The 13323-nt window shown below is 53.3% G+C and overlaps 1 protein-coding gene across 1 annotated transcript in view; it reads right to left on the minus strand.

The window, feature by feature from the left end:
• Nucleotides 1-13323, minus strand: part of LOC144952537 (formin-binding protein 1-like) — a 55498-nt gene that overhangs the window by 32797 nt on the left and 9378 nt on the right. Inside the window, exons 2-3 of the mRNA XM_078882986.1 lie at nt 3459-3574; nt 54-104 (exon numbers count right to left, since the gene is read on the minus strand). Coding sequence (XP_078739112.1) covers nt 54-104; nt 3459-3574 — 167 coding nt within the window. The remainder of the gene's footprint in view (nt 1-53; nt 105-3458; nt 3575-13323) is intronic.

The raw sequence follows: 13323 nt of genomic DNA on the forward strand, positions 1-13323 counted from the left end.
CCGCCTGGCAAGCCAGCGTCCCCCCCCTGGCCGCGCCGGAGAGCTCCGCTCACCTGTTCTCCTCCTCGGTGACGCGCTTAGGCAGGTACTTCTTCTGCAGGTTCCTGCGGAGCACAGCGCGGACACGCATTGTGCGTGTGTGTGTGTGTTGCGGTGTGCGTGTGTGTGTGTTGTGATGCGTGTGTGTGTTGCTGTGTGTGTGTGTGTGCGTGTGTTGTGGTGTGCGTGTGTTGTGCTGTGTGTGTTGCTGTGTGCGTGATGCGTGTGTGTGATGCGTGTGTGTGTTGCTGTGTGCGTGTGTGCGTGTGTTGTGGTGTGCGTGTGTTGTGCTGTGTGTGTTGCGGTGTGTGTTGCGTGTGTGTGTTGTGATGCGTGTGTGTTGCTGTGTGTGTGTGTGCGTGTGTGTGTGATGCGTGTGTGTGTTGCTGTGTGCGTGTGTGCATGTGTTGTGGTGTGCGTGTGTTGTGCTGTGTGTGTTGCGGTGTGTGTTGCGGTGTGTGTTGCGTGTGTGCGTGTGTGTGTGTGTTGTGATGCGTGTGTGTTGCTGTGTGTGTGTGTGCGTGTGTGTGTGTGTGATGCGTGTGTGTGTTGCTGTGTGTGCGTGTGTGCGTGTTGTGATGCGTGTGTGTGTTGCTGTGTGTGTGTGTGCGTGTGTTGTGGTGTGCGTGTGTTGTGCTGTGTGTGTTGCGGTGTGTGTTGCGTGTGTGCGTGTGTGCGTGATGCGTGTGTGTGTTGCTGTGTGCGTGTGTTGTGGTGTGCGTGTGTTGTGCTGTGTGTGTTGCGGTGTGTGTTGCGTGTGTGCGTGTGTGCGTGATGCGTGTGTGTGTTGCTGTGTGCGTGTGTTGTGGTGTGCGTGTGTTTGTGTGTGTGTGATGCGTGTGTGTGTTGCGTGTGTGCGTGTGTGTGTGTGTGCGTGTGTTGTGCTGTGTGTGTTGTGTGTGTGCGTGTGTGTGTGTCGTGATGCGTGTGTGTGTTGCTGTGTGCGTGTGTGTGTGTGTTGTGGTGTGCGTGTGTTGTGCTGTGTGTGTGTGTTGCTGTGTGTGTGTGTGTTGTGGTGTGCGTGTGTTGTGCTGTGTGTGTTGCGGTGTGTGTTGCGTGTGTGCGTGTGTGTTGTGATGCGTGTGTGTGTTGCTGTGTGTGTGCGTGTGTGCGTGTGTTGTGGTGTGCTTGTGTTGTGCTGTGTGTGTTGCGGTGTGTGTTGCGTGTGTGTGTGATGCGTGTGTGTGATGCGTGTGTGTGTTGCTGTGTGTGTGTGTGTGTGCGTGTGTTGTGGTGTGTGTGTGTTGTGCTGTGTGTGTTGCGGTGTGTGTTGCGTGTGTGCGTGTGTGTGTGTGATGCGTGTGTGTGTTGCGTGTGTTGTGGTGTGTGTGTGTTGTGGAGTGCGTGTGTTGTGCTGTGTGTGTTGCGTGTGTGCGTGATGCGTGTGTGTGATGCGTGTGTGTGTTGCTGTGTGTGTGCGTGTGTTGTGGTGTGCGTGTGTTGTGGTGTGCGTGTGTTGTGCTGTGTGTGTTGCGGTGTGTGTTGCGTGTGTGCGTGTGTGTGTGTGTGATGCGTGTGTGTGTTGCTGTGTGTGTGCGTGTGTTGTGGTGTGCGTGTGTTGTGGTGTGCGTGTGTTGTGCTGTGTGTGTTGCGTGTGTGCGTGTGTGTGTGATGCGTGTGTGTGTTGCTGTGTGTGTGCGTGTGTTGTGGTGTGCGTGTGTTGTGGTGTGCGTGTGTTGTGCTGTGTGTGTTGCGGTGTGTGTTGCGTGTGTGCGTGTGTGTGTGTGTTGTGATGCGTGTGTGTGTTGCTGTGTGTGTGTGCGTGTGTTGTGGTGTGCGTGTGTTGTGGTGTGCGTGTGTTGTGCTGTGTGTGTTGCGGTGTGTGTTGCGTGTGTGCGTGTGTGTGTGTGTTGTGATGCGTGTGTGTGTTGCTGTGTGTGTGTGCGTGTGTTGTGGTGTGCGTGTGTTGTGCTGTGTGTGTTGCGGTGCGTGTGTTGCGGTGCGTGTGTGTGTTGCGGTGTGTGTTGTGCTGTGTGTGTTGTGTGTGTGTGTTGTGTGTGTGTGTTGTGCGTGTGTGTTGCGGTGTGTGCGTGCGCGTGTGTTGTGCTGTGTGTGTTGTGTGTGTGTGTTGTGTGTGTGTGTGTTGCGGTGTGTGTTGCGGCGTGTGTTGTGCTGTGTGTGTTCGTGTGTGTTGCGGTGCGTGTGTGTGTGTTGCGGTGCGTGTGTGTGTGTTGCGGTGTGTGTTGTGCTGTGTGTGTTGTGTGTGTGTGTTGCTGTGTGTGTGTTGTGCGTGTGCGTGCGCGTGTGTGCGTGCGCGTGTGTTGTGCTGTGTGTGTTGTGTGTGTGTGTTGTGTGTGTGTGTTGCTGTGTGTGTGTGCGTGTGTTGTGGTGTGCGTGTGTTGTGCTGTGTGTGTTGCGGTGCGTGTGTTGCGGTGCGTGTGTGTGTGTTGCGGTGCGTGTGTGTGTGTTGCGGTGCGTGTGTTGCGGTGCGTGTGTGTGTGTTGCGGTGCGTGTGTGTGTGTTGCGGTGCGTGTGTGTGTGTTGCGGTGTGTGTTGTGCTGTGTGTGTTGTGTGTGTGTGTTGTGTGTGTGTGTTGTGCGTGTGCGTGCGCGTGTGTGCGTGCGCGTGTGTTGTGCTGTGTGTGTTGTGTGTGTGTGTTGTGTGTGTGTGTTGCGGTGTGTGTTGCGGTGTGTGTTGTGCTGTGTGTGTTGCGGTGTGTGCGTGTGTGTTGCGGTGTGTGTTGTGCTGTGTGTGTTGCGGTGTGTGCGTGTGTGTTGCGGTGTGTGTGTTCGTGTGTGTTGCGGTGCGTGTGCATGTGTGTGCATGTGTGTGTTGCGGTGTGTGTGTGTTGCGGTGTGTGTGTGTTGCGGTGTGTGCGTGTGTGTTGCGGTGTGTTTGTGTTGCGGTGTGTGTGTTGCGGTGTGTGCATGTGTGTGTGTTGTGTGTGTGTATGTGTTGTGGTGTGTGTGTTGCGGTGTGTGTACGTGTGTGTGTTGAGGTGTGTGTGTTGTGTGTGTGTGTTGCGGTGTGTGTGTTACGGTGTGTGCGTGCGTGTTGTGTGTGCGTGTTGTGGTGTGTGTGTGTTGCGTGTGGTGTGTTGTGGTGTGTGTGTATTGTCGTGTGTATGTTGCGGTGTGTGTGTGTTGCGGTGTGTGTGTGTTGCGGTGTGTGTGTGTGTTGCGGTGTGTGTGTTGCGGTGTGTTTGTGTGTTGGGGTGTGTGCGTGCGTGCGCGCGCGTGCGTGTGTGTGCGTGTGCGTGCGTGCGTGCCCGTGCGTGCGTGCCCGTGCGTGCGCTGTGTGTGTGTGTTGTGTGTGTGTGTTGTGTGCGTGTGTGCGTACGTGCGTGTGCGTGCGTGTGCGTGCACGTGCGTGCGTGCCCGTGCGTGCGCTGTGTGTGTGTTGTGTGTGTGTGTTGTGTGCGTGTGTGCGTGTGTGTGCGTGCGTGCGTGTGCGCGTGTGTGTGCGCTGTGCCCGCCTACCGCAGCTGCTTGGCGTAGGCGGCCTCCACGTCGGCGCGTTCGCGCACAAACTTGGAGAGCCGCTCCAGGAACTCGAGACCCCACCCCGTGTGGCGCTCCACCGCGTCAAACTGGTCCTGGGGGGGGCCGGGCGGGGGGCGAGGGGGGGGGGCAATTCAGATTCCCTGTGAGCAGAGGTCGCAACCGGGTACCCGATACCCGTACCCTACCCTATACCCGGCTAGCCGTACCCGGCCGGGTACAGGTACCCGTGTGCGACCCTGGTGCGGCCGGGTACGGGTAGGCCGTGAGTCACTGGTGAGTCGCCGTTTGTCACTCATTTCCCAACGTCTTGTCTCTTCTCACAATTCAAGATCCTAGAATCAACCCACCCGCGCCTGCAACACGGCTTCATCCCAGAGGTCGCAATCGGGTACCCGATACCCGTACCCTACCCTATACCCGGCCGGGTAGGGTACGGGTACGGCCGGGTACGGGTAGCCGTTTGCGACCCTGGTGCGGCCGGGTACGGGTACGGGTAGGCCGTGAGTCACTGGTGAGTCGCCGTTTGTCACTCATTGTCACTCATTTCGCAACGTCTTGTCTCTTCTCACAATTCAAGTTCCTAAAAATCAACCCACCCGCGCCTGCAACATGGCTTCATCTCAGAAGTCGCAATCGGGTACCCGTACCCATACCCGGCTGGGTACGGGTAGCCGGGTATCGGGTACGGGTACCCGTTTGCGACCCTGGTGCGGCCGGGTGCGGGTACGGGTAAGGAATCAAAACCCGTTTGCACGACCTCTGCCTGTGAGATCTTCACTCAAAACTGCTCTAGAGGAGGAGTTGTACACCCCTTAGCTGCCGCTGCTATTCAGTGGCCTAAAATCAAATGTTGTCGTTCAGGATGAACGCTGCAACAACGTACGATCTCGTGTTTTTGCTTCAGTGCGCTGATCTCTAAAGGTGCGTTCGAAAAATGTTGATACCTCTACTGACGCTCCTGCTGCTGTGGAGTTACTCATGCTGCCAGCTATGGCTGCAGGGTTTTGGTGGTACATGTTGTTAATGTGGTTCATTGTGAAATTTCGGTCACAGTTCCTATGATCACTGGCGCATTGCTTTCATGGCTTTAATTTGGTGATTTCGAAAACGTTTTTTGGTTTGGCCATTGATGCTGCTAATCCTGCATAACGCACGGGCATGTTATGACTTTGAAACCACCCGCCCACCTCGTACGCATTCCACAAGTAGTGATTATCTTCTTGGTTCTTTCGGTAAAGTCACGTAGAAGGGAAATAAGAAGGGAAATAATAAAATAATAAAAATAAAACATGATAAAACATAATAAAAAAATTGTGAGAATTATTTTATTATGTTTTATTTTTATTATTTTATTATTTCCCTTCTACGTGATGACTTTACCGAAAGAACCAAGAAGATGAATCCCTGCAGTCACGAAAGCTTTAAATCGAAATTTAAGTAGTGACTAATCCCATATCTGCATTTTACATAAATATGCTAAATTCCTATTGATATGCAAATTCCGTTGTCAAGGCGCCCTTCCCTCCTCCAATCCAGCTTAAATATACGCTGCCAAGCGTGGTGGTGTTTCATTCAGACGCTGTCTTTCCGACAGACCTGTTCTTCACCTGAGGACGGCTGCTAGCGTTGTGGCCGAAACGTCGTGAGAATTATTTTATTATGTTTTATTTTTATTATTTTCCTTCTACGTGACTTTACCGAAAGAACCAAGAAGATTGGCCACGTTTGTGTTGTTGTAGTACGGAGTTAGAATGATGGCCTTAATCTAAGTTGTCTTGTGGTTGTTGTTGTTGGTTGTTTGACTTGCATCCCACTGGGATTTTTGCACACAGCGTTGGTGTGTAACGGTGATTTTTGTGGAATATTTTGCAGTTTTTCCCTGGATTTTTCTGTTTGCACTCAGTCACATATTCACTTTAAGATGTTTTCTTGGTCACGTTTCATGATTTTTGTTTGTTGCGGTTGCACCCGATTCAAGAGCCGAATGGCTCACAGGGCTACACCAAATAAATGAAATTGAAAACCGAGATTGACCATCAACCTTCATGGCGTCTGTGACCAGCACAGCGGCCAAACGGGGGCTCTGGACGGGTGCGAGGGGCTGGTAACCCCTCCACCTTCAATCAACTACCACGAACGACATGTACACACACACGCGTGTACACGCAACAAAGATCCCCCGTGTAGCCTTAACAGACTGTAGGGGCAAGTGCTGTTAGCGAGCACCTATGAAGGCCGGAACGGCACACGAGGGGGCGGGTGGCCAGCACCACGCACGGCCGCCTTTGTCTCCCCAGTGGCGATGTTTACCACACACCGCACCAGCTACTCATTTCAGGCTGAGTCGACCTAGGGGAGGCCCAGGACCGGTTCAGATAATCGTCACCGGCGTTGGCCGTGAGCGGGAATCGAACTCGGGTCGCCGGGTTATTAGCGCAGCGCGCTAACCGCTGCACCACCGCTCCCCACAACAGCAACAACAACCGCCATTCGCCACTAAGTGGCGGTGACGTCACCACGACGCTTGTGCCAGGCCAGGTGCACCCTGAGGCCACCACGTGAAGTGTCGAACGCCCGCTGGCAGGAGGTCACGGGGCAGACCCAGCAGGTGCCACGGGTCGACTGACCGAGATGACCGAGATGACTGGCTGATGCACCACCTGTGCCCCCTACTGTGCCAACTTGCTGTGCTCCCCACACACACACACAGACACACACACGCACACACACACAACACCCACGGGGGAAACACACATCCCCAGCAATACACAGAGAGACAAAGCGATGTCTGCGATGTCTGAAGGGCTCACAACGCCCGTGGCAGGATCAAGGGTACGGCAAGATAGTCGAGCGAGGAAGGGAGGGAGGGAGGGACACCCCTGGTGCCTTGAGCACCTAAGATTAGCGTGGTTGGGCTGGCTACGTACGGCGCGAATGAAGTTCAGCATACACACTATGCTAAACATTGCATTATACACCACACTCTAAAAAAACACTACTATATACTATACTGTTATACCACCATCACCACGACCACCACAACCACCACCACGACCACCACCACCACCATCACCACCACCATCACCACAACCACCACCATCACCACGACCACCAACACTCATAGACACACAGAGACCCATACTCATAGAGACCCACAGAGACCCACAGAGACCCACACTCATAGAGACCCACAGAGACCCATACTCATAGAGACCCACAGAGACCCACACTCACAGAGACCCACAGAGACCCACAGAGACCCACACTCATAGAGACCCACAGAGACCCATACTCATAGAGACCCACAGAGACCCACACTCATAGAGACCCACAGAGACCCACACTCATAGAGACCCACAGAGACCCACACTCATAGAGACCCACAGAGACCCACACTCATAGAGACCCACAGAGACCCACACTCATAGAGACCCACAGAGACCCACACTCATAGACACCCACAGAGACCCATACTCATAGAGACCCACAGAGACCCACACTCATAGAGACCCACAGAGACCCACACTCATAGAGACCCACAGAGACCCATACTCATAGAGACCCACAGAGACCCACACTCATAGAGACCCACAGAGACCCATACTCAGAGACCCACAGAGACCCACACTCATAGAGACCCACAGAGACCCATACTCATAGAGACCCACAGAGACCCACACTCATAGAGACCCACAGAGACCCACATTCATAGAGACCCACAGAGACCCACACTCATAGAGACCCACAGAGACCCACACTCATAGAGACCCACAGAGACCCACACTCATAGAGACCCACAGAGACCCACACTCATAGAGACCCACAGAGACCCATACTCATAGAGACCCACAGAGACCCACACTCATAGAGACCCACAGAGACCCATACTCATAGAGACCCACAGAGACCCACACTCATAGAGACCCACAGAGACACTCACACCTGTCTCTCTCTCACACTCACACCTGTCTAACTCACACTCACACCTGTCTAACTCACACTCACACCTGCCTCTCTCTCACACCTGTCTCTCTCTCACACCTGTCTCTCTCACACTCACACCTGTCTCTCTCTCACACTTACACCTGTCTCTCTCTCACACTCACACCTGTCTCTCACACTCACACCTGTCTCTCTCTCACACCTGTCTCTCTCTCACACTCACACCTGTCTCTCTCTCACACTCACACCTGCCTCTCTCACACTCACACCTGTCTAACTCACACTCACACCTGTCTCTCTCTCACACTCACACCTGTCTAACTCACACTCACACCTGTCTCTCTCTCACACTCACACCTGTCTCTCTCTCACACTCACACCTGCCTCTCTCTCACACTCACACCTGCCTCTCTCACACTCACACCTGTCTCTCTCTCACACTCACACCTGTCTCTCTCTCACACTCACACCTGCCTCTCTCTCACACTCACACCTGCCTCTCTCACACTCACACCTGCCTAACTCACACTCACACCTGCCTCTCTCACACTCACACCTGTCTCTCTCTCACACTCACACCTGCCTCTCTCACACTCACACCTGCCTCTCTCTCACACTCACACCTGTCTAACTCACACTCACACCTGCCTCTCTCTCACACTCACACCTGCCTCTCTCACACTCACACCTGTCTAACTCACACTCACACCTGTCCCTCTCTCACACTCACACCTGTCTCTCTCTCACACTCACACCTGTCTAACTCACACTCACACCTGCCTCTCTCTCACACTCACACCTGCCTCTCTCTCACACTCACACCTGTCTCTCTCTCACACTCACACCTGTCTAACTCACACTCACACCTGCCTCTCTCTCACACTCACACCTGCCTCTCTCTCACACTCACACCTGTCTCTCTCTCACACTCACACCTGTCTCTCTCTCTCACACTCACATCTGTCTCTCTCACACTCACACCTGTCTAACTCACACTCACACCTGTCTCTCTCACACTCACACCTGTCTCTCTCTCTCACACTCACACCTGTCTCTCTCACACTCACACCTGCCTCTCTCTCACACTCACACCTGCCTCTCTCTGACACTCACACCTGTCTCTCTCTCACACTCACACCTGTCTCTCTCTCTCACACTCACATCTGTCTCTCTCACACTCACACCTGTCTAACTCACACTCACACCTGTCTCTCTCACACTCACACCTGCCTCTCTCACACTCACACCTGCCTCTCTCACACACTCACACCTGCCTCTCTCTCACACTCACACCTGCCTCTCTCACACTCACACCTGTCTCTCTCTCTCACACTCACACCCGTCTCTCTCACACTCACACCTGTCTCTCTCTCACACTCACACCTGTCTCTCTCTCACACTCACACCTGTCTCTCTCTCACACTCACACCTGTCTAACTCACACTCACACCTGCCTCTCTCTCACACTCACACCTGTCTCTCTCACACTCACACCTGTCTCTCTCTCACACTCACACCTGCCTCTCTCTCACACTCACACCTGTCTCTCTCACACTCACACCTGTCTAACTCACACTCACACCTGCCTCTCTCACACTCACACCTGTCTAACTCACACTCACACCTGTCTCTCTCTCACACTCACACCTGTCTCTCTCTCACACTCACACCTGCCTCTCTCACACTCACACCTGTCTAACTCACACTCACACCTGCCTCTCTCTCACACTCACACCTGTCTAACTCACACTCACACCTGTCTCTCTCACACCTGTCTCTCTCACACTCACACCTGCCTCTCTCTCACACTCACACCTGTCTTTCTCTCACACTCACACCTGCCTCTCTCACACTCACACCTGCCTCTCTCTCACACTCACACCTGTCTCTCTCTCACACTCACACCTGTCTCTCTCACACTCACACCTGCCTCTCTCTCACACTCACACCTGCCTCTCTCTCACACTCACACCTGTCTAACTCACACTCACACCTGTCTCTCTCTCACACTCACACCTGTCTAACTCACACTCACACCTGTCTCTCTCTCACACTCACACCTGTCTAACTCACACTCACACCTGTCTCTCTCTCACACTCACACCTGTCTAACTCACACTCACACCTGTCTCTTTCACACATGTCTAACTCACACTCACACACCTGTCTGTCTGTATGTCTCTCACACTCACACCTGCCTCTCTCTCACACTCACACCTGTCTCTCTCTCACACCTGTCTCTCTCACACTCACACCTGTCTCTCTCTCACACTCACACCTGCCTCTCTCACACTCACACCTGTCTAACTCACACTCACACCTGCCTCACTCTCACACTCACACCTGTCTCTCTCTCACACTCACACCTGTCTAACTCACACTCACACCTGTCTCTCTCTCACACCTGTCTCTCTCACACTCACACCTGCCTCTCTCTCACATTCACACCTGTCTCTCTCACACTCACACCTGCCTCTCTCTCACACTCACACCTGCCTCTCTCTCACACTCACACCTGTCTAACTCACACTCACACCTGTCTCTCTCTCACACTCACACCTGTCTAACTCACACTCACACCTGTCTCTCTCACACTCACACCTGTCTAACTCACACTCACACACCTGTCTGTCTGTATGTCTCTCACACTCACACCTGCCTCTCTCTCACACTCACACCTGTCTCTCTCTCACACCTGTCTCTCTCACACTCACACCTGCCTCTCTCTCACACTCACACCTGTCTCTCTCTCACACTCACACCTGTCTAACTCACACTCACACCTGTCTAACTCACACTCACACCTGTCTAACTCACACTCACACCTGTCTCTCTCTCACACTCACACCTGCCTCTCTCTCACACTCACACCTGTCTAACTCACACTCACACCTGCCTCTCTCTCACACTCACACCTGTCTAACTCACACTCACACCTGTCTAACTCACACTCACACCTGTCTCTCTCTCACACTCACACCTGTCTCTCTCCCACACTCACACCTGTCTCTCTCACACTCACACCTGTCTCTCTCTCACACTCACACCTGTCTAACTCACACTCACACCTGTCTAACTCACACTCACACCTGTCTCTCTCTCACACTCACACCTGCCTCACTCTCACACTCACACCTGCCTCTCTCTCACACTCACACCTGTCTAACTCACACTCACACCTGTCTCTCTCTCACACTCACACCTGCCTCACTCTCACACTCACACCTGTCTAACTCACACTCACACCTGTCCCTCTCTCACACTCACACCTGTCTCTCTCTCACACTCACACCTGTCTAACTCACACTCACACCTGCCTCTCTCTCACACTCACACCTGCCTCTCTCTCACACTCACACCTGCCTCTCTCTCACACTCACACCTGCCTCTCTCACACTCACACCTGTCTAACTCACACTCACACCTGTCCCTCTCTCACACTCACACCTGTCTCTCTCTCACACTCACACCTGTCTAACTCACACTCACACCTGCCTCTCTCTCACACTCACACCTGCCTCTCTCTCACACTCACACCTGTCTCTCTCTCACACTCACACCTGTCTAACTCACACTCACACCTGCCTCTCTCTCACACTCACACCTGCCTCTCTCTCACACTCACACCTGTCTCTCTCTCACACTCACACCTGTCTCTCTCTCTCACACTCACATCTGTCTCTCTCACACTCACACCTGTCTAACTCACACTCACACCTGTCTCTCTCACACTCACACCTGTCTCTCTCTCTCACACTCACACCTGTCTCTCTCACACTCACACCTGCCTCTCTCTCACACTCACACCTGCCTCTCTCTGACACTCACACCTGTCTCTCTCTCACACTCACACCTGTCTCTCTCTCTCACACTCACATCTGTCTCTCTCACACTCACACCTGTCTAACTCACACTCACACCTGTCTCTCTCACACTCACACCTGCCTCTCTCACACTCACACCTGCCTCTCTCACACACTCACACCTGCCTCTCTCTCACACTCACACCTGCCTCTCTCACACTCACACCTGTCTCTCTCTCTCACACTCACACCCGTCTCTCTCACACTCACACCTGTCTCTCTCTCACACTCACACCTGTCTCTCTCTCACACTCACACCTGTCTCTCTCTCACACTCACACCTGTCTAACTCACACTCACACCTGCCTCTCTCTCACACTCACACCTGTCTCTCTCACACTCACACCTGTCTCTCTCTCACACTCACACCTGCCTCTCTCTCACACTCACACCTGTCTCTCTCACACTCACACCTGTCTAACTCACACTCACACCTGCCTCTCTCACACTCACACCTGTCTAACTCACACTCACACCTGTCTCTCTCTCACACTCACACCTGTCTCTCTCTCACACTCACACCTGCCTCTCTCACACTCACACCTGTCTAACTCACACTCACACCTGCCTCTCTCTCACACTCACACCTGTCTAACTCACACTCACACCTGTCTCTCTCACACCTGTCTCTCTCACACTCACACCTGCCTCTCTCTCACACTCACACCTGTCTTTCTCTCACACTCACACCTGCCTCTCTCACACTCACACCTGCCTCTCTCTCACACTCACACCTGTCTCTCTCTCACACTCACACCTGTCTCTCTCACACTCACACCTGCCTCTCTCTCACACTCACACCTGCCTCTCTCTCACACTCACACCTGTCTAACTCACACTCACACCTGTCTCTCTCTCACACTCACACCTGTCTAACTCACACTCACACCTGTCTCTCTCTCACACTCACACCTGTCTAACTCACACTCACACCTGTCTCTCTCTCACACTCACACCTGTCTAACTCACACTCACACCTGTCTCTTTCACACATGTCTAACTCACACTCACACACCTGTCTGTCTGTATGTCTCTCACACTCACACCTGCCTCTCTCTCACACTCACACCTGTCTCTCTCTCACACCTGTCTCTCTCACACTCACACCTGTCTCTCTCTCACACTCACACCTGCCTCTCTCACACTCACACCTGTCTAACTCACACTCACACCTGCCTCACTCTCACACTCACACCTGTCTCTCTCTCACACTCACACCTGTCTAACTCACACTCACACCTGTCTCTCTCTCACACCTGTCTCTCTCACACTCACACCTGCCTCTCTCTCACATTCACACCTGTCTCTCTCACACTCACACCTGCCTCTCTCTCACACTCACACCTGCCTCTCTCTCACACTCACACCTGTCTAACTCACACTCACACCTGTCTCTCTCTCACACTCACACCTGTCTAACTCACACTCACACCTGTCTCTCTCACACTCACACCTGTCTAACTCACACTCACACACCTGTCTGTCTGTATGTCTCTCACACTCACACCTGCCTCTCTCTCACACTCACACCTGTCTCTCTCTCACACCTGTCTCTCTCACACTCACACCTGCCTCTCTCTCACACTCACACCTGTCTCTCTCTCACACTCACACCTGTCTAACTCACACTCACACCTGTCTAACTCACACTCACACCTGTCTAACTCACACTCACACCTGTCTCTCTCTCACACTCACACCTGCCTCTCTCTCACACTCACACCTGTCTAACTCACACTCACACCTGCCTCTCTCTCACACTCACACCTGTCTAACTCACACTCACACCTGTCTAACTCACACTCACACCTGTCTCTCTCTCACACTCACACCTGTCTCTCTCCCACACTCACACCTGTCTCTCTCACACTCACACCTGTCTCTCTCTCACACTCACACCTGTCTAACTCACACTCACACCTGTCTAACTCACACTCACACCTGTCTCTCTCTCACACTCACACCTGCCTCACTCTCACACTCACACCTGCCTCTCTCTCACACTCACACCTGTCTAACTCACACTCACACCTGTC

The sequence above is a fragment of the Lampetra fluviatilis genome, chromosome 68 (genome assembly GCF_964198595.1).
Source record: "Lampetra fluviatilis chromosome 68, kcLamFluv1.1, whole genome shotgun sequence".
NCBI classification, from domain to species: Eukaryota; Metazoa; Chordata; class Hyperoartia; order Petromyzontiformes; family Petromyzontidae; genus Lampetra; species Lampetra fluviatilis.